Source organism: Sus scrofa, chromosome 15, assembly GCF_054392235.1.
Source record: "Sus scrofa isolate SSC_HxYL_T2T_F1_AM1 chromosome 15, Sscrofa_HxYL_maternal_Yorkshire_Landrace_v2.0, whole genome shotgun sequence".
Taxonomy (NCBI): domain Eukaryota; kingdom Metazoa; phylum Chordata; class Mammalia; order Artiodactyla; family Suidae; genus Sus; species Sus scrofa.
The window spans coordinates 96,612,767-96,637,721 of NC_139397.1; the positions used below are offsets into that span (position 1 = coordinate 96,612,767).

The window sequence follows — 24,955 nt, forward strand, 5'->3', positions numbered from 1 at the left end:
CCAGTATAGAAACAATGCCCCCAGGACACTTCTCCTGCCCACTGTGTTGGCTCACTCAGCATCAGGACACAAGAAGCAGAGCCCAGAAATCATCTCCCAGCATCGATATGCTTTCCAGGGGCTGGCATTAGAAATAAGTGACTGGTGAAGGAGGTGTGAGGTTTGAAATGTGCAGAGCTAGAAGCTAGTCCCACCAATGACCTGTGAAAATGGAAGTTCTTTTCTCTCAGAAATAGATTCAATAATGAACCATCTATCACTGCTGCAGAATGAGTGTTTATTCCCCTCCCCAAATTCACATGTTGAAGATCTTAAGCTCAAGGCAGTGGTATTGTGGGGAAGGCCTTTGAGAGGTGATTAGGTCGTGAGAGTGGACCCCTCATGAATGCAACTAGTGCCATCATTAAAGAAACCCCAGAGGGCACCTTGCCCCTCCTGCCATGTGAGGTTACCTTGAGAAGACAGTCATCTGTGAGGAAGTGAGCTCTCACCTGACACTGAATCTGCCAGAGCCTTGATCTTGGACTTCCCAGTCTCCAGAACTGTGAGAAATAAATTTTTGTTTTTTAAGCCACTTGGTATATGGTGTTTTTGTTATAGTAGCTAGAATGGACCAAGACACCCACCATACTTAATTTTTTTATTTTTTTGATAGGAATGTGTGAAATAGAACTACTCACAATTCTTATATTTGTAGGATACAAACTTACAGCCATATTATAAACAGAGATATGTCTGTGTATATTGCTTATTGCACTCAATCATCAATAACAAATTTGGAGTTCCTGTTTGGCTCAGAGGAAACAAATCTGACTAGTATCCATGAGGATGCTGGTTTGAGCCATGGCCTTGCTCAGTGGGTTGAGGATCCAGCATTGCCGTGAACTGTGGTGTAGGTTGCAGATGCTGCTCGGATCCCTCATTGCTGTGGCTGTGGTGTAGACTGGTGGCTACAGCTCTGATTCAACTCTTAGCCTGGGAACCTCCATCTGCCCTGTGGGTGTGGCCCTAAAAAAGATGAAAAACAAACAAAACAAATTTAGTTCAACTAAGCTAGAACAAAGACTGAATCATCTTTTTATCCTCTCTATAAAAATATTACAAAGTCATTTATGAAGAAGTGATCAAAATTGTGCAGCCAGAAAAACATTATAGAAGTATGCCAGGCAATAAATTAATTAAAATATTGTGTGATTTTTTTCCTAGGTTTTGTGATACATGTAGCATTTGGCAGTTTAAAAGTATGTAATCTGTAGTGATTTCTCATTCTGAGTACACATTCACTCTTATTTTGAATTCTAGTCCTTAAAGAGTGCTCTCCAAATTGCAAAGATTCTGGATCCATCAAGGCCCCAATTCTGTACCACTTTCAGGCTTGTTAATCTTATTTAAGGTGCATGGTATCTGGACATGGGGGAACATGTTCATCCCTTTTCCTAAAGAGCAAACTGAGACTCAGAGAGGTTAAAGCACTTCATGGAGGTGAGCTGGTAAGTGCCGGCCTGGATTCACACCCTGGTGCACGCTGCTCCTGTGTGACTTCTCGCTCCAGGCTGCCTTTGGTGTCTTTCTCGTTTCCCTCATGACCTTTCTCTTAGTCTTCACAGTATTTCTTCCTTAAGTCAATGGCTCTCCCCTCGGGTTCAGCAAATATCTTTGTTGGTGTCATCTTTCCTCTTACATGGCATGTGGAGGCCATCAGGTGAGCATTTTGTCAACCCCTCTCCTTCCTCTGCGCTCCCTTTGCCCTCTACGCGCCCATCCCTTGTCCTGTCCATCTCAGTGAGTAACGCCCCTCAGCTTCCCTGCCGCCCGCCAGCCAAGGATCCTCCCGACTCCGCCCACTCCCTCGCTTCAGCCAATCAGAACCAAGACTTGTAGGCTTCTGCTCCACTTACTTCTCACCCTGGATCCCTCTTCCATTCACCTCTCTCTGACACAAGCTCAGACCCTCACCCTTTCTGGCCCCCTTGGTCTTAGTCTTTTCTGTTCTCTACTAAGCTGCCATCTGAACATTACCCGGATCTTGTTACCCTCCTGTTTAAAACTGTTCAAATCATTCATTCATCCATCTAACAAATCCTTACCGAAGTGCTATTTTTAACCTTGGCATTGAGGGTACAGCCGCGATCAAAGCAAAGTTCCCGCTTCTGGGAGCTCACATTCTAGCATGTGTGTGAGGAGTAGGGGGTGGAGGAGGGGACAATAAACAACATAAGTAGGTTAATATTTAAGTGTATTGTGTGTATATAAAATAAGAACAAAAATGTATATGCCAGAGAGTGATAAATGCTAAGAAGGGAGACAGAGGAGAGTAAGGAGATAGGGAAAACCAGAGGCAGGGGAGAGGGAGTTTGCTATTTTATATGTAGCTTGTTTGGGGGAGGGCTCACTGCTGAGGGGACATCTGTGCATAGATTTGAATGAAGTGAAGGTGGCAAGCTACGTGGACATGCACAAGGGGAAGAGTGGGAAGGAATAGATTTCTGTCCTGGAACAGCGAGGAGGACAAAACAGCCCCAGCTGGGAGGTGGGGGGTGGGGTGGGATTGGGGGGCTATTGAGCCGAGGAGCAACATGATCTGAGTTGCAGTTAACAGGAGCACTCTGGATGGGGTGTGGAGAAAAGATTGTGGTGGGGCAGGAGTAGAGGCTGAGAACAGTTAGGAGGCCATTGCAACCATCCAGGCAAGAGATGGTGGTGGTGAGAAATGGATCTTTTGAATGGGTCTCTGGCTTTTCCAGAGCAAATGCCAGCTACTCAGCATATTACACAAGGTTCCTCATGATCTGCCTACACTGTATCCTCTGGTGCACGAAGGGCTTTGCCCAAGTTGCTCTCTTGGGGCCCTCGCTACTTCCTTCCAAGTACCACCCAGTAAGGCCTCCATTAGCTCCCCTCTTCATCCAAATCTGAGTTGGCTCTTTTTCCCTGTGCTTATCTCCATCCCTCTGTGTTAGAACTGTCTTTGTACTGATGCTTTCCTTCCCCACACTGGTCTGTGAGCTCCTGGAGGGTACGAGTGTGTTTTGTTTATTTGTTTTTTAACCAATGCTTGACACACAAGAAGTTCTCAATAAATATGTGTCATAGGTGAATACATTCCTAAACTGGGTTTGACCTTGAACATCTAGCTCCCCAAGGAATAGCCCCAGATTAGGCTTTCCTTGTATAGGGACATAGATGTACAAAAGCAGTGCTGGGATTTAAGTTTAGAAGATAAGCATTAATACCTGAGGCAGTTTTTAGAGTAATGCAGGGTTTAAGTAAACAAAAAGAAAAAAACAGTATAGGCAAAAGAAATGAAGAGTTGGCTAAAGCAGTCATGAAATAAAAATTAAAAGTTGCTATTTATAGAGTGCCTACTCTGAGCCATACCCTCTACTAGGATCTTAAATAAGAATCAGAGACTAGACCAGAGATTGATGGGGCCCCCTGAAGTCCAGCTGAGGGTGCTTTGGAAGTGATGTGCTTCCAGGAACTCATCCCAACTCCTGAACCGGCAGAGGTAGCAAATATGATGAAAATGGCATTTGAGAAAAAAATCTGGAAAATGGAGCAAAGGGGTGAGGGTCTATTACCTGTGCCCATGTGTCACCATATGCAAGTACCAAAAAGATACCAATCTTGTTGGCATCCCCAGCAGCATTTAGAATTGACATGACTGCTGGGCACCCTGCTTAGAGTCCACTTGTCAGCCTTCTCCTCAATGGTTTCACCTGCATCGCCTCCTGCTCTTGGCCCACCTTTACCTGGCTGCTGCTTGTGTAATTAGCCTCACGCCGGCCAATTTTGACTGCGCCTCACCTCAGGTACACCACGGACCTCTGGCTTCCCAGCCTTCCGACATAAAGAATGAGAGAGATGGCTGTAGAAACCCACTATCCCATGCAACCTGGAAAGGTGGGAACTTGCATTTCCTGTGAGGGATGGGAATAGTTGCTGGAGAAGCTACAGGCAGGTGCTTCTGAGTTGCTCCCAGTCTCACTGTTGCTCCCAAAGTCCTGGTGGGGCTGAGTGCTGACCAACTGGATGGCACACGTTTCTCTCCTGTTTTATTGTCCTCAGTGTTGTACTCCCGTTTCCTGGGTTTGCCTTCCCACCGTATGCAACCCACTGTCTTAGACTCTCTGCTTGGAAGTGACAGTTTGGGGTAAAGGGTTGAGGGGGAATCCTGGCTCAGAAACCCAAGCTTAGCACTGTTAAATTGTGGACATTAAGGCTCCATCTTGGAGCGAAATTACACATTGGCAGGCAAAATACAGAAAAAAAAGCAGGACAGGGAAAGCAAAATCATCAGAATGGCTGGTCAGACACCTTCTGTAAAAGGATTTGTTTTCACTAGATATTCTAAGAGTTACCTTCCAGCGTCAATAGGTCAATCCATTTCTTTTTTCCATAATATGGACACAGGTCCCAGTGAGACCACATTTTTTCAGAATCAAATGACCTCAAGCTGAGAATCCTTGTGAGGTGATCTACTGCCTTAGTGCCTGATAAATGGCCTTTCACATAAAGATATCATGGATTCTGCCGCCAAGAATATTTTTAAAAAGAAATCTTTCTCACTGGGGAATATCCTGTGAAGGCAGTTATCACAATTCTTCTATAAGCTGTCACAACAAAAGGTGGTTCTGGAGGTGATACCGCATGATTTTGTCAAGTCTTTTATTTATTCATTATTCAAATGAGAATTCCAATAATGTTAGTTTTATATTGCTAAAATATAGTATTTTCCCATAGGAACTTTCTTAGGAATCAGGGAAACATCTTTTGTTTTTGTATAAGATGGGGTTGTATAGATAATAAGAGAATTTGATTTCAGAACCACAAATAAAAGGCTGTCTTATTACCTGAGTCCTATCATAAAATGTGCCCAGGAGCAAAGGTAACCCTAAGGCGAAACCTTCATTTATAAAATGAATCCCCACTTAAAAATCCCTCCTCTACTTAATGCTAGACTTGCTAATTGCTCTGAAAAAATAATATAAATCTACTGCAAAGTGAAGTTACAAATCTTGCAAAAGATGCAGGTTTTCGTGAAGTTGGTAAAAGTGATGTTGACAATTGTTTGAATCATGTGGAAAGCTGCTGACAGATGGGATGAAAGACTTAGACAACAGCAATACATAAAAGGGAAAAAAGCAAGGAGAATGATGATGGAATAGTAATTCATCAGAAATGTTTGAAAATCAATTGATTAAGAGGGCCCTTGAGAAAATGATGAAGTCCTGAAATGTTTTACTATTTTAATGAAAGGGATGTCATTATGTGGTATTATGCTATCAGAAATTTTGGTAGAACAATTACATGAAAAAATCTATTCGTTTCCGTCTTGGTTCTAAAAAGTAATTTATGGTTGCAATAATAACCCCCAATTTAGAATACGGTAAAGTATAGACTCACAGACATAGAAAATAAACTTATGGTTACCAAAGGGGAAAGATGGGGGAGGGGGAGAGAGATGAATTAGGAGTTTGGGATTAACATATAGACACGACTATATATAAAATAGATACCCAGCAAGGATGTACTATATAGCACAGGGAACTATACTCAATATCTTGTAATAGCCTATAATGGAAAAGAATCAAAAAGAAAAAAGCGTGTATATAACTGAATCATTTCACTGTGACCTGAACCAAACACAATATTACAAGTCAACTACACTTTAAAAAATAAAGCTGTAGATTTCAAAAAATATGATAAACTAAACCTCCTTTAATAAGTTTTAGTTTTGTTTTTCAAAGTGAAGTTTCATTCACCCCTTGCCTGCAGGCTTTGACTATTTCCTCTGAATTTTTCATTTTGGCTTTAAATGGAGTCACTTGAAGAAGATTTTCTAAGTTATGCTGTATATGAAATCCTAGAATCTCAGGTTTTGGAAGTTGGAAAGCACTTTCGAGAGACCATCTGCCTTTGCATTTTTTTATTTTGCAGTTGAACACCTAAGAAATGGACGACACAGCTGATTGTCTGGGAGACGTCAGGTAGGAGGACAGAGAAGATTCTAAGACTTACCACACCCCACACAGTTCTCCCTATACCATGCTTATCCAACTTTACCAAATCACTCAAGTCCTCTGCATCTGAGGTTAGTTATATTTGGCATCAGATCCTCTCTATGAAATTTTCAAAGATCATTAAGAAAAGGTGCCATCGAAAATTTAATATAGTTGGTTGACACTGAATTCGAATGAAAATGTAGATAATTGGGGGAAAAACCCAAATTTTGAATGCTTAGAAATATTTTAGCTCTGTTCTGATTATAATCTATAACTTATTCTCAAAATTACATTATAATTGGTTTTTACTCTGAAAGTTTTGAAGTGGCTCTTGGCCAAGAGCATGACAATTCCAAACTAATAATCTAGCACAGGAGATAATTCAGAAAGCATTTATGTTTAGCTTTGTAAAACTCTACAGAATATTTCTGGTAATGGATTTATCTTTCCTAAATCTACTTTAAAAGGAAAATGTTAAAATTAGTTTTTCTGTCCTGAGTGCAAATCAGCACTAATAGTGGCTGGTAGAGGAGGTCAGTTTTGAATTAAATATTTGTTTTAGACAATCCATGGAGCCAAGACTTTCACATAGATGTTACAAGAGTTGTTTGTATTCCAAATGTGAAACATATTTGCTGTCCAGAAACTTTTCAGGTGCTTAGTAAAATAGTTTGATTCTTTTCCAGATCTAGCAATTTTTAGGGCATTCATACTCAAAATTTAGAGAGATATTTTCAGACTATGAAAAATACTTATTATCAGTAAGACATACAAATGGAAGGGGATTCATCTTGTTATTCATTTCATTCTACTTGATTTCCCTCCCCTCTTCTCTTCTTGAAATTACAGCTGGTAGACAGATGGCTGGCCCAACAGTTGCACAAATAAGCACACACACACACACACATACACTCACATATGCATGCTCTTAGTGCGGGGAACCTGTTTATCGGGGTGTCCAATGAGGACTCCTGGCAAGGAGGACCCAACTGTCAGTTCTGCCAGAGCTACTGTAGAAAGGGAAGTGTTGGGAGATATATTAGCTCTTCACGTGTGTCCCACAGTTGATAAGTCACCCGTCTTAGGTCCCAGCATAGTGGAGCCTTCTCTCAACTCCTATGCTCTTGAATTTTTCTTCAAGTCCCTGGGAGACAGAAATGCTCCCAAGGCATTTTGAGCAGGAGAGTGACATGATCAGATTTCAAACACCATTCTGGCTGCAGGGAGGAGAGGACTTTTGCAGGGGTGGGGAGAGATGGGGGAAAGGGAGGGGGAGTGCAGGGTGGAGAGGAAGCAGGAGACTAATAGTTGGTTCTTGGAGTGGTTGGAGTGAGCGAACCTAGGCTAGAGAAAGGCCCAGATTCCAGAAAAATGGAGTTGAATCACTAGGGCCTGGTGATAAATTGACCTCCCAGTAGTAGGAGTGAGGGAGAGAGAGGTATTGAGGGAAACTTGTAGGTTTCTGGCTTAAACATCTGGTTGAGTGGTGGAGCCATGTGCAGAAATGGGAGAGTTGGAGTAGGTTGAAATTGCTATAAATTCAAGAGGTCAGTTTTGAACTTGTGTGAGGTGTCAGTAGGACATTCAGGTAGAAATGTCAAATAGACCACCCTGGGCTCAGAAGAAAGGTATGAGGGCTAGAGACCACTATTTCAGGGCATTTTATGCCTTTCAAAGCACTATACAATTTCTAGCTCCTTTAATCACATAAAAATCCCTGTATAAAGTCAGCAAAGCAGATGCTGTTATCCTGAATTTCATAGGTGGGGAAACTGAGATAATAATATGTTCAGAGAATTAGTTTAGTTAAGGTCTCCCAATCCCAAGGGCTTCCTATGAGACAGGGTCTTTTGCTCCTATTTTTCCATCTCAAAGCCTTACACTGAGTGTTTTATTCTGATTAAAGTCCCGTTTTCTGCATATAGGGCAAAAAGAAGGCTTTTTTCCCTTTACAGAGAGTGAGTCCCAGATGCCACAAGTGTTGATAACACACCTCAACCTTATTGCCGTCTCCCGTCTTGAGGTCCAGTGAAAAAAGAAAGGATGCTCTCTAGTCAAAAGGGGCCTTCAGGGTCGTGGTTCCCATCAATCCAGGCAGAGTGTGCACAGTGGGAAGGGTGGGAGAGGTACAGCCTGTGGCTTCTGAAGAAAACTGGTCCCTTGGTGTCTGGCCAGTGGAGGGACAGCTCTACTGTTTGCTGGATTCCAGCAGGGACAACAGCTGCCCAGCAGCCCAAGAAAGAGTCTGTCCTAGAGAGATGATCATCGGGTTCTCCCTGGGCCTCCAGGAGTTCAAGTACCAGGCATAAAGATCCACCCTTTCTGTTAAAACATCTAGTGCTGGAGTTCCCGTCGTGGCTCAGTGGTTAACGAATCCGACTAGGAACCATGAGGCTGCGGGTTCGATCCCTGGCCTTTCTCAGCGGGTTAAGGATCTGGCGTTGCCGTGAGCTGTGGTGTAGGTTGCAGACGCGGCTCGGATCCCGCGTTGCTGTGGCTCTGGTGTAGGCCGGTGGCTACAGCTCCTATTGGACTCCTAGCCTGGGAACCTCCATATGCCATAGGAGCAGCCCAAGAAATGGCAAAAAGACAAAAACAAACGAATAAGCAACAACAAAAAAACATCTAGCTAAAAGCTAGTCACACTTCAAACCTGTCTTTGCGGCCTAGAAGACACTTATAATCAAGCTGCCCAGCTTAGAGTTTTGAGGGACAGTCTGGTGACCAAAGAGTCTTGTAAAAAGTGTCATTTGTGGCCGTTCCCATTGTGGCTCAGCAGTAACGAGCCTGACTAGTATTCATGATGATGTGGGTTCAATCCCTGGCCTTGCTCAGGATCCGACGTTACTGTGAGCTATGGTGTAGGTCACAGATGCGGCTTGGATCCTGCATTGCTGGGGCTGTGGTGTAGGCTGGCATCTGCAGCTCTGATTCGCCCCCTAGCCTGGGAACCTCCATATGCTGCAGGTGCGGCCCTAAAAAAAAAAAAAAAAAAAAAAAAAATGCCAAATAAGTTTTGTTTGTTAAGTGAACCACATGCCCCAGGGAGCTGCATGTCTCTGTGTTCTGTGTGTTTGAATGCTCTCTCCTCCTTTCGGTTCCAACATACCTTTTTCTCCTTTCATTAGCTTGACACTAAACATGTCTCCCGTCAGCTGCTCCACACACTGTATTTTCAGTAGGAGAAGGTGAATGTGGGTGCGCTTCGGGTTCATCTAACATCTTGAACTGTTTTTCAGATGTTGTGGGTAAAGCCAAACCCTAAATAACTTTAGCTGAACACTTCCCATTAATTTCTAGCCTCAGATGTATTTAACGGGAAATATAGTCCACATGTTTCTGATTTCATGTATCCCTAATTCCTCAAGAGATTATTTTCTGAGATGTGGTCAAGGTTCCGGAAGCCTCATGAAAACTCCCTCCCCCCCTCCCCCAGTCAAACTCATCTTTCTCAGACTCACAAGACCACTCTGACCAAGGGTCAGTAACTGGAATCATGGACGTTTTCTCCTAGTATATGTCTACTTCAGAAATGATGGTCGAGAAAGTGTCCACAGTTCTCTTCCAATCTCCAATTCTCCCAGTCTTCTTTGGTCTATGGATTTAGGGTGTTAGAAACTGTACATGGAGTTCCCGTCGTGGCGCAGTGGTTAAGGAATCTGACTAGGAACCATGACGTTGCAGGTTCGGTCCCTGCCCTTGCTCAGTGGGTTAACGATCCGGCGTTGCCGTGAGCTGTGGTGTAGGTTGCAGACGTGGCTTGGATCCCGCGTTGCTGTGGCTCTGGCGTAGGCCGGTGGCTGTGGCTCCGATTCAACCCCTAGCCTGGGAACCTCCATATGCCGCGGGAGCGGCCCAAGAAATAGCAAAAAGACCAAAAAAAAAAAAAAAAAAAAAAAAAAGAAACTGTACATGCGTGGCAAGATTTTCTCTTGACTTAATCTTTCTCATTTCAATCACCCAACAAAGATTTCCTTAGTATCTCCTGCAGGCCCAGTGCTGAGATGGGTCCTTGGGGAATGTGGAATATGGTAACATTAATTTAGAAGGAGCCGCCTTGCATGACATCTGGATAGTTAAGGGAGTGTGTCCGTGGCTACTGAGCAGGTGCGAGCACAGGAGGGCAAGTTAGAGGCCCTGAGACCAAGTGCGCTCCTGGGTTGTGGGGGGAGGAGGGGAGAAGGGGGAGGGGGCGTACTAGGGGGGGCACCAGGGTTGGGAAGAAACATCAGAGATGAAATCTAGTAAGGCACATCTGTGCTTTGTGGTGAGAGCAGGGTCTGGCAGCCTGAACCTTCTGAGATTACCAGTCATTGTGGTAACAGGAAGTATTGACTGATGGAAGTAATTTTTCACCTACCAGTTTATTCTCATACCAAAGGAAAAATTGGGCAGAGACTGTCCTTAGAACTCATGTCCCCACAGGTTGCTTGGGAATTGGCACATGCGCTGTGAAAAAGTTACAGGAACTGGCTTGTTTTTTTTTTTTTTTTTTCCTTCCAAAATATATTTATAAAAGAACAAACAAACCCAAGCAAAGGCACAAGGGCCACTAATGACCCAAACACCAGCTATTTCAAATGCACAAACACTTAAGAAGCTGGGAGAAAAACGAGAGGAAATTCCAGCGGAAGAAAAAGAGAACACTTGACAATAGGTGGGGTTCATTTCCTCCCTGCGTGGAGTTTTCTCCAACCCTTGCCTCAAGGCTCGGGGTTTCTGGTATTAATAATTCACAGGAAAAGGTAATGAAGGAACCCCAGCCTCGTCAGGAATGGAGGTGATTAGAGCCTCACCGAAGGACCCACCTTAAAGGGGAGGTTTCGCCTGACCTTGTTAGGCATCCCCACAACACACGCTCTTGGATTTGTTCTTATTGACTCAAGTGTGGTTTCATTGATGATATACAATAGATTAGTGTTTGGCAAAAGAATTAGCACCTCAGGCTTGGGACAGCTGACGATAGATCAATTGCTTTTCCACAGCAATGTCTGTTGAGCAAGATTATCTGAAGGTGGCTCTTGGCTCATGTATATGATTAGCGGGGTTAAATGAAGATTTAATGACCCAGGATTCAGCTGTTCAGTTTTCAGCACACCTGCAGTTTCCGCCTAAGCCTTCTTAAGGCACCTTACCTTGGAGGGAGCAGAGCCTCTGGGACCTGTTTTTGTGGGCACAGTTTGGGGACTTGAGGGCCGGTGATGTTTCCATCCTATAGCAAGTCACTCAGGAGCTGGTGACAATGGATGCTGGAGGGTTATTCCTACCCAGAATTTCCCCCAAAGAGCGAGCATGGACTCAGCGCCCCATTATTAAAGATCTGTATTTCTCAGCCCTTATCCTGGTCCTCCGTGGCAGGAGAAGGGAGCCAGGACCTGCCACCTGTCCAAACCAAGAAAGTAAATTCATGGCCAGGCGAGAACCTTCTCAGCCCTCAGCATCCAGCTTGCTGGTTATTTCACTGTCTCCACCTCACCTTTTAGCTCCTGACACTCATTAAGCAAACAGACTGGCGCTCCTCTACCGTTAACAGAGCTGTGGTCCAAGAAGGTGAACGCTTTCTCCCATATCCTCCCAACAACGATGGCATCCCTGGGAAAGCAAAGGGAGATGGTCCCCCCTGCTCCCCGCCTTCCCCGAGACCTGCTGCTGTGCAGCGGCTGTGGCCGCTTGGCTGGAGCCGCCGGGGCCTCTGTGTAATGTTACTTGGCTTATACATATTTTATTATGTTTGGCTGTTGGTGATATTTAGATGAAAATTATTTCCAGATTATAATAAAGGCTGCCCTCTATTAAAGGAGTGCAGTTAGATCACTGACCATATTAAAGTCCTCAGAATTGGGGGCTGTATATCAAAGCACAGGGAAGCGGAGGTTTCAAAGGTTGAGGGGAACGACACGGGGAACCCGACAACCCACATGTAACGATCTTGACTTAAAGGAACGGCTGAACCTTGGGAAAGATTTATACCACATTTATTCTGATGCCGCAACATCATCGAGGATATAAACCAGTCATTGGCACTCTCTCAAAGAGCACATCATTGTAACTCGTTATAACAATACTGCTGTGATATGTGCTCATAATATTTATAAAGGCGAAGCTATGAAAACAGTACATGCCAACTGTCAGCAGTGATGTATCATTTTGAAAAAAAAGACAATGTACACGACATAATGGTTTAAATGAACTCGGTAAAAATATGCTGCTCTGCTGAGGCCGCTTGGCCTTCTGGACCTCCGGTGTCAGGCACTGCCTTCCAGGATTCGCTGCAGCTTGGCCCCTGGGAGCTCTCTCCCTTTCGTGGAAATCTGGTGGCTATTTTCAAAAATTCTGCCGTGTTCTTAGCAACCTTGCCTGGTCCTATGGCTGATGACTTAGCACCCAGCGGAGTGCTTTGCTAAGGATGCTGGCAATTGATAGATGTAGGCTGATCTGATGTTTCTACAGAAGTGGGATACTCGTTGGCCGGGACAAATGGTTTTGCTGCCTTGCAGAAAGAAAACTGATGGAGGCCATCTTCAAGGGGTGGTCCCGGGGTCTGGCTGAGGATTTGGCTCCTGCCTTTGGGCCTGCTCTGGGAAGACGCTCATGGAGCTTTTCAGAAACTGGCGTGATGTGATGAAGCAACAATACCCCAGCAAGACGGCTGCTGGGCAGTTGAAACCACAGCTGCAACCATGGAGCAAGGAAGAGAAGGAACACTTAATTGCCAACCCAGGCACCAATCGTGAGGGACTGACTTCTGAAGGGAAGGCAAGGTGCTTAGCCCATAAATTATACTGTCTAGTCAAAAGCTGAGAGAATTGGTAAAATCCTTTCTGTCCCTGCTGGAGCAGGGTAGGAGGAGATGAGGAGGACTGGGAGAGAAGATGGGGCGACTGTTCTGTAAAGTATGAGCCCTGAACACGTGGACACAGGCAGAACATGCTGTAATTAGCAGATTAGCCATAAGAGTTGAAGGGGAACTGTCCACAAGGATGGCAGAAGGTGGACAAGACAGACACATTTCCTTCGACCCATCTGTGCTAAAAATTCCAGATAGATATGGAGGTAGTTTAGAGCCCAACCATGGGGAAAATCCAGCTGAACATTATTTTGAGCTTTAACTGCACTTATGAACCCATGCACGTATGTGTGAATTATCTGTTTAGCGAGCTCTATGTGGGTTATTCCATGATGCAAATTTGTCTTTATAGTCCTTTATTCTTTTTCTTGTGCAAAGAAGTCTTGAGTTAAAAGTGAATTCTGGCATTTTGAAGAAGGAATGCCTAAATGATTTGGAGTCAATGGACATTTACAGTCAAAGTACTTGGCCCAGCTTTATAAACTCCTAAGGGATGACGACCAACAAAGCCATCCCTGCTTTACAGTGCCATAAGGCCTTAGGTGCTCCAGTCACACAAATGAGATGCAAAAGTACCTGGAAGGGCAGTGAGGAAGGGAGATTGAAGAAGAGGAAAGAGATAATGAGTGAGGCCAGGAGGCCCAGGCCAGCGGGGCGGGGCTGTGGTCCATGTGAGAACAAGGGGCCTGGGGGAGAGGGAGGGAAATCACAGGAGGGAAGTGGCCGACCGAGGAAGGTCAGGATGCTCAGAGAATACATTTCACAGGCTTCCTCTGGAAGGTTTAGCTGTGCTGATAGCCCTGCAGGCTTCTGGCTGATCAGAATGCAATGACCTGGTGACCCTGGTTTCAGGAAGGTATCATTCCACTACAAAATTCCTGTAGAAATCCCCACTCTGGCCAGAAGCCTCAGCAGGGAGGGAAGCTGGGATCCAGGCTTTGAGAACTCTGCAAGTTAAGACGTTGTCTGGGCATGTCCATGTCTCTCTGGAGAAAGAAGGGCCCTGTTTCTCACGAAGCAATCATTCCTGGAAGCTGACTTGCTTTATCCATGCTCTATCAATCTGCCACCTTTTAGGAGAACTAAATCTAGTCCAAACATTTTTATAATGCTATGGGATAGTTTGAAACCAAGTCGTATTTTTATCAGACCCACATTGTCATAGTTCCAAGAGAGAGGCAAAGGGGCTGCCTCCAAACATGAAGTTTAAAAAAACCTGTATTCCTCATTAGCCACAGACTTTAAATTTCACTGTTGGAACCTTCTCAGCTTAGGAAAATATTAGGTGAAACAGCCTTAGTCATGGACACTCTCACAACTGTGAAAATTTGACATGCACACTGAGAAGAGTTCTTGCTGCACAGTTGAATTTGTATCTCTCTGTTGTCCTCAAACTCCCAAACCTGAACAACGAGAAGAGGACAAGATGTGAATAAAAGCATTAGATGCTCTGAAAAATCAGCTACACCTTGCAAGCATTTGGTACTGAACACTCAAGGATTCTGAAGCTCAGTGACGATTCTCTTCTGAGTGGAAGAAAGTGGTTTCCTGATAAACAGCAAATCATCTTGCCCCTAGGTCTTCCTGGTTGATTACCACACTGGGTCTCCGAGGTGACATTATCTTCTCACCAAGGAGCATTAATTATTTTAGATCTGACCTAATGTGACAGTAAATGGTCAACATTAGAAATGCGAAATTTGGGAGGAGTTCCCATCGTGGCTCAGTGGTTAACGAATCCAACTAGGAACCATGAGGTTGCCGGTTGGATCCCTGGCTTCGCTCAGTGGGTTAAAGATCCGGCATTGCCATGAGCTGTGGTGTAAGTTGCAGACGCTGCTCGCATTCCGCGTTGCTGTGGGTCTGGCAAGCTACAGCTTCGATTGGACCCCTAGCCTGGGAACCTCCATATGCCACGGGAGTGGCTCTAGAAAAGGCAAAAAGACAAAAAGACACACATACCAAAAAAAAAAAAAAAAAAAAAAAAAAAAAAAGCAAAATTTGGAAATGGAGATTCCGTTGGAGAAAATGCTGTGCGACTTCATTCCCTACTTTGGAAAACTTCTTTTCCATGTTCCTCATCCCACCACTGCATTATACACGTTAATAAGGAGCGTTCCTCTGCAAATCCCTGAACAGACAAATCGTTTCTTCTAATTTTGAAGCTGAAAGGTAACTTGGTCCAACGTCTGGATTTTACTGATGAAAAGAAGACCAGGAAAAGACCACGTGCCTCAGCCATGCTCTTATTTTAAAAACGATTTATTTTAGGAGTTGAAGGGCTCATCTCCCAAAATGGAATGACATGACTCACCGAGCCCCTGCTACGCATCCTATTGCACCACAAGTGGCGTTGAAAATTCAAAGCCAGTGTTTAAACCTGAGTGGCCACACTTCTATTGCTCCTCCTCTTTCAGACCGAGGAAGTCGGGCTAAAGATGTTTCCAGCGATCTTTATTCGGGGTGGGGGGGTGGGGAGGTGTCACATTCGGCCTTTCCCCCTTGGTGGTATCAGCAAATGGGTCCCAAGTCTATAGGAATACCAGGCAGTTAGATGGCTGACACGGAGCAGAAGCAAGAGTGACAAGGGTAGAAAGCACTATGGTCCCAGGAAGTGGTTCTGAGTCTCTAGTGGAAAAGAACTTGTTTTTATCGCTCTTCCCTGACCCGTACATCACAGAACCTCTTCCAGGCTAGCCTGACACTCCACAGAGAAGCCGATGTGACTCTGAGGGGGTGTTGAGGAAGAGGGTCCCTGAGAAGGCTGGTGCGTCTCATTCTGTTTGTCACACCTCTAAACCCATTGTCTTCTACCGAAAGACTTGCTCACTCTTCTGTCTCCCCACAAGCACCCAAAGGCAGGGTTCCCCCGAAGGACACGTGCCTGCCTCTCCTCGGAGACAGCATGTGGCTTTGCACCCGGGAACTTGTTGGGGTGGCTCTCGGTCTCTGTTTCTGCCCGCCCCCCTCCCACGCCCCGTTCCCCGCACCCCGCCCCGCCCTTGCCCTCCAGCTCTGTTCTCTCTCCCAGGCACACGCCTCCCCGCCTTTAAGTGGCCCTCCCGCTGGCACTCCGCGCAGGTTTTGTTCGAGCTGTTCCCGGCCGCATCTCTCTGAGCCCAGGGGGTCTGCCTCGTGGCCTCGGCGCCGGGTGCCTGGCGGGACGCGAGCGCGTTGTGGGTTCTGCGCCGGCTGTTCAGTCGTCGAAGCCTGAAGATGCGGAAAGAGCAAGGCCTGCGGGCCCATGCAGCGTGAACATCCGCCGAAAAGACCGATTGCGATTCCGATCGCCGGGATGCCGGCTCTTCCCACTGCAAAGCAAAGGGATAGCTGACTCATCGCGCGAGTGCCGACAGCGGCCCACGCAACCTCCGCCCAGACCGGGCCCAGAAGCACCCACACAAAGGCCGCTCTCCCGGCGCGCGGAGCGCCCCCTGGCGGCGGGTCTCCAGACAGCAGCCCCAGGAGCTCCTGGCCTCCCAGGACCTCCCTGCAGCGGTGCTAGGACGCGGGGGTCGTGAGGCAGAAGCCGGGGTCACGTGGCTGGGGCTGAGCTTTCTCGGGCGCGCGCTCTCAGATGGTGCCCATTTTGACGTTCCTGTAATCCAGTCAGAAAAGAAGCCATTCACAAGCCCAGATCTCTTCTTCCCTGAAACAAAGAAGTGTGATTGTTCCTTCCACTTACAGGGTGAGAAGGGGTTCAGAGTTCACACTTCCGTCCTTAGGTTTGGGCACTAAGGATGGAGGCTGACTTTGTCAATTATTTGCTCCAGCTGGAAGCAGAGACTTAAAGCAAAACGCTTGAAGAAAAATTTCCTGGAAATGTATATGAATCCACTGGATATGGGGACGCGTTCCAGATGTTAGAGCGGCCTGTGATAGGCACACACAGAAAGGACCCATGAGATATAAACGAAAAAACAAAGACAACGAAAAACCCCTACCATCCAATAACCCCTGTGAAAATGCTGACCATTTTTATCAGTTCAAAAGTTGGGTCTTCTCCTGACTAGGAGAGAAGTGGCTCAGGGACCATTCAGAATCAGCCGGAGCCAAATGTGGGTGTCAGTCTCCAGGGATATCTGAGGTGCCTCCTAAGTAACCAAAGGCAGAGGAAGAACAGAACCTCCATCTGAGGGGTTCTGGCTTGTGGAAATGACTCAACTTGTTTGGGGGAGTGAACTTGAAAGTGTGCAGCCCAGATGTAAAGTTTAAGATCCTTTCTGCCTGACACAGCTGTGGTCTCCAAGTTGCCTTTGGATGGAGTGTGGCCACACCCACAGCTGCAGCCAAGCAGTGCTATTTGAAACTCCCCCAGGGCCAACTGCTGTGAAAAGAACCGTTTATTACACAAAATAAAACAAAATGCCAGCTCATCTTTACAGTTTCACGGTCTGCCTTGGGGAAAAGAAAAGGAGTTTTAGTTTTCGGCCCTTGTGCACCAAGTGCCTTGTCCCAGGGCCAGTTCTGGAAAGCTCTGGAAAGTTCTTTGTTATGCTGTCGACTCACTGTCTGACCGTGGATGTAGTATTTAACTTGACCACTTCTCTTTCTGGGAAATGGGGAGAATGACGGCCATTTACTTCACAGGGATGCTGTAAAGGGCTCTGGCAATGAGGCTAGATTCAAATGACATACTTGATATATTATAATCATTTTTCTTTTGTCATTTTAAACAAATATGGCTGAGTTTGCACCAATAATTTCCCTGATATTAACTTTAGGAAGCTTATTCAATTGGACTTCTGCTTTTCAAGGACGGGTTTTCCAAGAAAAAGGCATTCCTGGAAGACTTATAAAAATTCGGTATATTGAAGCAAATATTAAAGTATTGCTATTCTCAATACAGCATGGACAAGAGACAGTGAAAGAATCTTGTCAAATGAAGCATCAAAATACCAGGATGAAAGATAAGGTCTCTCCCCATAGTATTTAGCACATAGGTTAAATGCTGCTTCTCTAGTGTTAAGGGAAAAACTGCCCCCCTCATCCCTTTATTTTCTCTCAGGCCTTTGCTACAGTGAACTAGACTCTTTGAATCTAGAAAAACAACTAATTTGCACCCCGCAAAGGAGACTTCCAGCCTGTGAGTGGGTCTGAAAGTGTTTCTATGGTACTCAAACATATGAAAGAAACATGAACTAATTTAATTTGATCAACCAGATGTTTTGTCTACATAATACTAAGCATTGAGATGTTTCTCCTATATGTGGATACTTGGTGTCGTATAGATGAAACACTTGGGTGGATAATTGAGTTTTCTTTCTTCTTTTGGTCCAGATATGTATGATATATGGAAACAGGTGAAGTTTCAGTCCACAGTTCAGAGGGAGGAGTCAAAGAAACAGGGGACAAGAAAGTAAATAAAAGCAAGGACAAGCACCTCCACCAGCCTCGGAGGGATCACAGCCCTCTGGGTGCACAAGCAGAGGAAAAAGACTCTACTCCCTGATGACACAACCCCATTCGAGGGTGTGTGACCTGGCTGTCAAAGCAGAGACTACGTCCATTCTTCCCTCAGCTGGAGGCTTTTGTGCAGTGCACTAACCATACAACTGTATGTGGAGAGTCATCAAAAGGAGTAGGAGGGGTGTCCAGGAGAAGGTAGAAGTGGGTATGAAGAAAGAGAGACAGAGTTTCACTTTGCTGACAGGCTTCCTGAGTGAATGTGCACCAACCAGAGGACACCCCTGCTAGCGTTGTCACTGTTTGGCCCACCCAGAAAGCTACTTGCCTTTTTCTCCTTGTGTTGAGTACAAACTGTTGATTTTATTTATTTATATACTTATTACTTTTAAGTTAAGGAAAGGCTCACTTTTAATTCCAGTCATGTATTTACTGCCGTTTGTATCTGGTGCTGTGTCTGTCAAGTTTTTACTGCCCTGGAATTGGAACTCTCCATCTCCCGTCTCCCCCTCCCCACCCCTGCTCTCCCCATAACAAATGCCTTTTAAAATTTTTGCTAGTTTAATTAGCGCATGAATTCATTTTGATTGATGAATTGATGTGGCTTATTGGCATGGATTTTTCCTTTCCCTCCCCGCATTGTCTGTAATAGAAACGGCTTGTGTGGGGGTGACACCTGCTTTGATGCGGCAGACATTCTGTTTGATGCGGAGAGGCCAGCCATTCAGCTGTGATTCTCTAGTCTCTGGGGAGAGAGTTTTTCTTTGCTGCTGGTGGAGTTGGGGGGCGGGGAGCTTGGTGGGGAATAGGAGAGAGTGGTGTGGGAAATGATGGCTGAGAAACAACATAGCGAAGGATTTAATGTTTATATTTTATTGGGCTGATTTTGAAATAGTCATTGTTCACACCCTGGACCCAGGAGGAAAGGAGACCTTGACTTGCTGCCATCGGTAGTCAGGCATTGTGAATTAGTGCAGCCGCCTGAAAATTTCCAACACCTCTTGCCAAAGAATTAAGCTGAAATTAGCACACAGTTGGTAACAATTTGATTTCTGGTTTCACTTTAATCAGTGAGGATTAATGGTTAAAATTTTTATTTCTAATCTCTCTTTAGCCTGACTAACAAAAGCTGTCACTGTCTTGAAAACTGCTAAATGAAGAGGGATTTATAAGCTCTCTGAGAGAATAAAAGCTAAAGTGCTAAGGCCCACTTTTCAGACCATAAAATTTTCAAATTCCCCCAATAGTCCCTCACATGCTGCTGGAAGAGCTGACTGCTGCGGGGTTCAGTAATGTTCATTGCTAGACAAAGGTGGTGGAAGGACCTGAGTGCATTCCAAATGGCTTCAAAACTCTAGATGAAATGCAATAATCTTCCTGGGGCAAATTAATATTACAGAACAGAGTAGGAAGTAGGATTTGAATTGTGAATATAGCATTACCTAGCATATATATGTGATTTTTTAAAAAACTCTTTTCCTTTTCCTGTTGCCACCTAAGCTAGACCTTTCAGTGCCCCTGTCCTGCCTCCCTCCGCAGCAACATTGTGAAACTGGTCAAGTCTGTCCCCACGCCACCAAGGTGTTCCTTCTGTGTCCTTAGAACAGTTTCTCATTGACTCCCACCCCCTGGAGACCCTCACTGCAGGCTCTTGTCCTTGGGGATAAGCCTCTATTCCAGACTTTACACAGTCTCCTCGCCCTACTTCCCACCCAAACCCAGTGTTGTTACAAACCTTTATGCCCTGATGGCTCACTTCTCTGTTTTGAGTGTCTTGAGGGCAGGGCTTGTGCCCTCACTTTCCGTTTGCCCCACTGTGCCCCGGACTTTGTGCCCAGAAGCCATGCTCAAATCAGGGTTCAAGGGGGTGCAGTGATGGGGAGGTTGGGGAGGGAATTTGAGCATCACAGGAGTAGGACCAGATGGTCTTCCAAGTCCCTTTCACTCCTCAGTTTGATTCTGCAGCCTCACCAGAAGGGGCAGCTGGGTTCCTTATCCTTTTCCTTTAGTTTGATCAAAAACAAATATCAGACTTTGCTCCAGTGTTTAATTATTTTCAGATAAATGCAATCCTCCGCAACTGGGTTACTCCCCAAGATTGTCCTACAGAATGAATGCCTCTTTCAACAGGGGGCCGGGCAGTAATAAATTCTCCAGTGCTCGGATGCAAAGAATCATCAGTGCTCACACTTCTTTGTTTTCTCCGGGTATATTAATTTTAAGTTCCCACTTAGCAAAGCGAGCTCAGTATCGGTTATTTTGGGGGCTCCCTTTGCCTGCGGTGAATTAACAAGAATCCCAGAATTTAAGTGGTGCCAAGAAATACCAGGAAGCTCTCTCATGGTGTCCTTGATCTTTACAGTGAACCTTGTGCTAAATGAGATGCTGTTCAGCGTTGCAGGCAGAGCTCATCAGGGAGGCCCACCGAGCTGTCCTTCAAGCTCCCGCCACCCACTGCAGGGGACCCTGCCAGCTCTCAAGGTCATGATCCTTATCATCCATGCCCCATTTTCCTGTGAGAGTGGGACCTGGTCTTCACCCCTTGAGAGACTTGTTACACCTTCTGTTTCTCCTCCTGCTTTGGGGGAGGCTTTCCGGGCTCTGGATTGGGCCACATCCCCTTCCTCTACTCCTTCGGGCCCTTCCCCATCACGCGCCACTTCTTTATGATCTTTGAAATAAAAAAGGAAGTCTGTTTTTCCTTCCCAGGAATAAGAGAAGCCTCCAATATCCTTTCTCAATTCTTAGAGCAGAGAAAAAGGTGCAAGAATATTAACTTGTGGTGGATGAGAAGAAGTTGAGCAAATGAGTGAAACCCTTCATTTCTACTGAAGTCTGTTTATCTCTATTATATATCAATCATCTCTTGATCATCTATGTCCATGTCTACCTCTATTTACCCATCGTGGGTTGAGTTAGTATGTAACTTGTAAATCGCTGTATGTAACTGTAGCTTGTAAAAACGCTGTTCTAGTTCACCTTGTCCAGTGGTACCACACACGTGTTGGCTGGGATTGCATGTGACTGTAAGCAGCAGAGACTTGAGTATAGTGGCTTAATACCAAACAGGGGTCTGTTTTTTTCATGTAATAAGAACTCCCAGGTGGGAAGTTTAGGGCTGGTGCCCTCCACGTCATCACCCGTGTTCTCCCTCACTGCGCTTAGTGTGTTCCTTTCATCCGTATGATTTAAAGTTGGCTGCTCCCAGGCAGGAAGAAAGGAGATGCACAAAAACCTTCTCTTCATGAAGCTTCATTGTTTTTTTTTTTTTGGCTTTTCTAGGCCCGCATCTATGGCATATGGAGGTTCCCAGGCTAGGGGTCTAATTGGAGCGGTAGCTGCCAAGCCTATGCCAGAGCCACAGCAACGTGGGAGCCGAGTCTCCGACCTGCATCACAGCTCATAGCAACACCAGATCCTTAACCCACTGAGCGGTGCCAGGGATCGAACCCACAACCTCATGGTTCCTAGTCGGATTCGTTAACCACGGTGGGAACTCAAAGCTTCATCTTTTTATTTAGGAATAGGAGTTTTCCCCAAGGACTTGCCTATGTTTATGACCTGAACCATGCTGCATGGTTTTAGGGGTAGCTGGAAAGTTAATTTTCCACCCTACCTAATTGAAGGCAGAGGAGATGGAGGGTAGTGAGTGAGCCATTCTGTAGCACCTGTTAAAGTGCATGACATGTCCTATATTATTTCAAAAGAAAAATCGTGATTTATGTCTGAGTGTGTGACTGTGACTAAAGAGACAAAGGTCACCCCAAAATTACAGTTGGTGTCACCTTTGAATTAAAAGTTAAAACATCAAGATTAACAGCAGGAGCTGGGTCATCTCCAAGACACAGGAGAGACCCCTGGAGAAGATGGTTATGGTCAAAACCATAACTTATAGAGGCAGGAAAGAAGTGGAATCTCCAAACCACGGTAAGTCTTATATGTTGCCCTGCGCTTCTCAATGGGGATGTGGAATGGGGAGGTTCCTGTGGGAGAGAGGGGACAGCATCAATCACAAAGGCCTTTGACACTGGTTGTACACTGGAATCACTTGGAGAACTGTGGGGTTTTTTTTGTTTGTTTGTTTTGTTTTTTGCTTTTGAGGGCTGCACCCTTGGCATATGGAGGCTCCCAGGCTAGGGGTCGAATCGGAGCTACAACTGCCAGACACAGCCACAGCAACGCGGTATCCCAGCCTCGTCTGTAACCTACACCACAGCTCACAGCAACGCTGGATCCTTAACCCTCTGAGCAAGGCCAGGGATTGAACCCGCATCCTCATGGATACTAGTCAGTTTCGTTAACGGCTGAGCCACGATGGGAACTCCTTTTTGTTTGTTTGCTTGTTTTAAATACTGACTCCTGGGAGCCATCCGTGGAGATACTGATTTCATTGGTGAGGTCTGAGTATCAGCATGTTCCAAATGCATGGCTAGGTTGGGGCTTTGACTGATGCCACAGCAGACACAGGAGGGTGGACCTGCCTGCAGGAACTTCTGGGGCATCTGAAGCCACAGGAAAAATGCTTCCAGGTCTCAGTTCCAGGAAGTTTGATTCTCCTGAACATTTGATTCATTTTTGATCTTGTCGACATGCTAAATCTTATAAATGACTCTGTTTCCCTTTTTATTTTGGTTCTTCTGAAGCTTAGGAGCAACTCACTGTTAATTTATGGTCTACATTCCTCTCTGTCACTCTGGGAGTTGGTATTTTCTCATCTAAATTTTTTATTTCGATTACTTCAGTTTTTGAAAGCACTTTCCTATTTCTGTAAGCTGGGTAGAAAGGAGACAGAGGATTAACATAAAGAAAATAAATTTAAAAATCCCTACACCTGTCACCATTACCCGCTTGCAAAACGCTTTCATCCTTCTAGTCACAATTTCACTCAAGTTTGAATTTTAAAAATTTTATTTCTTTTTCTCATCAAGAGTGCCCTTGAAATTTATTTTAACCTGGTTTCATCTGTGTAACAGTGTTCTTAGTCAAAAGTTGGGTGATGGTGTCGCAACGAGTAATTGTTTGCCCTCAAAGGATGGCCGCAGTTCTCTGGGGGGGGCACTTTGCTTTTGGAATTGAGATTAAAACATAGGGAATTAGACCTTCGGGTTACACTAATAGAGCCACACAGCAGAGAGTGCAATAGGTGTTGTTAGAGAATGATTGGGTTTGCCTCCCATAGTTTCTTCCTGGGTTTATTGTTTCAAGGAATTGTTTAGAGTGAAACGGAAAGCAGCTGCTGTAGCAGTTCACAGTGAGACAAAGGACCAGAAAGCAGCCCTCATTTCATTTTATTTTATTTCATTTCACGAAGACAGCACTTAGCCTTTGATTTTCACTGTTGTCCAGTATCAGTTATTTGTTTCCCAGACATGCTCTAGATTGCTACAACCCATTTGAAGTCACTTATTCTGTGCATTATGGCCTAATGTCTGGCAAAGTGTTTCCAAGTTGCCTATTATCGTAAAAGTTAAGAACTCTGACAGAGATATTAGGAGTCATAATGATACAATATTTATGAGGCCAACTACCAGGTAATATCTAGTGACGGAAAAAGAGCTAGCAAGCACTTTCAAAATAAGTTTGCTATTGGTCAACCATTGCTAACTCACGCAGAGGTAGAAACAAGTCAGAGATCCAGGATTCATGTCTAAGCACTTGCTGTGTATCTTTGGGGAACATGCTTTACCTTTCTGGATTCCACAGCCCAAGGAGGACAGTTAAGAAGACATGGGCAGGAGTTCCCGTTGTGGTGCAGTGCTTAACAAATCTGACTAGGAACCATGAGGTTGCAGGTTCGATCCCTGGCCTTGCTCAGTGGGTTAAGGATCTGGCTTTGCCGTGAGCTGTGGTGTAGGTCACAGACGCGGTTTGGATCCCACATTGCTGTGGCTGTGGCGTAGGCCTGTGGGTATAGCTCTGATTAGACCCCTAGCCTGGGAACATCCATATGCAGCGGGAGTGGCCCTAGAAAAGGCAAGAAGACCAAAAAAAAAAAAAAAAGAGGACATGGGCATTTTAAGGTTGTTTAGTGTTCTAAGTTAAAAAGGGAAACGAAAAGTAGATGGCAGATTCTTCTGCTGTTGACCCAAGTGCTAATAAGAATGTGCCCAGAGGGGAGGTTGCCTTTCTTGAGCAGCCCACAAGGATGATCCCCTGCTTCTCTCCCTTCTTTTTAAAAGCATTGGCGGAGTTCCCGTTGTGGCGCAGCAGAAACGAATCCAACTAGGAACCATGAGGTTGTGGGTTCGATGCCGTGAGCTGTGGTGTAGGTCGCAGATGCAGCTTGGATCTGATGTTGCTGTGGTGTAGGCCGGCAGCTGTAGCTCCAATTGGAGCCCCTAGTCTGGGAACTTCCATATGCTGTGGGTGCAGCACCCCCCCCCAAAAAAAAGCGTTGGCAACTAAGAAAGGGCGGGTCTGCACAGAAGGGAGGCATGGATTCCATATTATTCCCTCTCAACTCACCTCTCAGCTACCGCCATTTATATGTGTTTTTTACTGGGGGAGCATTAGGGGTAAAAAATTTAGTTCTAATGCTCCCCTCATCCCTGTACTTTTAGTTATTTATATCATAGAAGACCCTGTAGAGGAGAAATTCATAATAGTAAACTTTGGCCTTCAAGGAGTGAAATCATACCATGAAAATTGTAGAAGTCTCCAAACTATAGCATTGACCATGGTTTTTGTGTAAATTTGA

The 24,955-nt window shown here is 45.2% G+C and overlaps 1 protein-coding gene and 1 long non-coding RNA gene across 2 annotated transcripts in view; one reads left to right on the top strand and one right to left on the bottom strand.

Annotated features, from left to right (window-relative positions):
• Nucleotides 1-24,955, top strand: part of LOC146396001 (uncharacterized) — an 881,025-nt gene that overhangs the window by 96,443 nt on the left and 759,627 nt on the right. The window lies entirely within an intron of this gene.
• On the bottom strand, nt 11,965-20,103 carry LOC146396002 (uncharacterized). Its single transcript, XM_085000868.1, has 4 exons — nt 20,015-20,103; nt 17,362-17,404; nt 15,167-16,353; nt 11,965-14,255 (listed from the first exon to the last, which is right to left on the bottom strand). Exons 1-3 carry the CDS (start codon nt 20,101-20,103, stop codon nt 15,679-15,681), a joined length of 807 nt encoding a protein of 268 aa, XP_084856994.1. The 3' UTR covers nt 11,965-14,255; nt 15,167-15,678.

Coding starts and splice junctions, on each gene's coding strand:
- LOC146396002 (XM_085000868.1), bottom strand. CDS start 20,103: ATGGCTTCTGGGCACAAAGTCCGGGGCACAGTGGGGCAAACGGAAAGT. Junction 17,405..20,014: donor AAGACACTCAAAACAGAGAA/GTGAGCCATCAG, acceptor CCCATTTCCCAG/AAAGAGAAGTGGTCAAGTTA. Junction 16,354..17,361: donor ACTACATCCACGGTCAGACA/GTGAGTCGACAG, acceptor CCCGCGTCCTAG/CACCGCTGCAGGGAGGTCCT.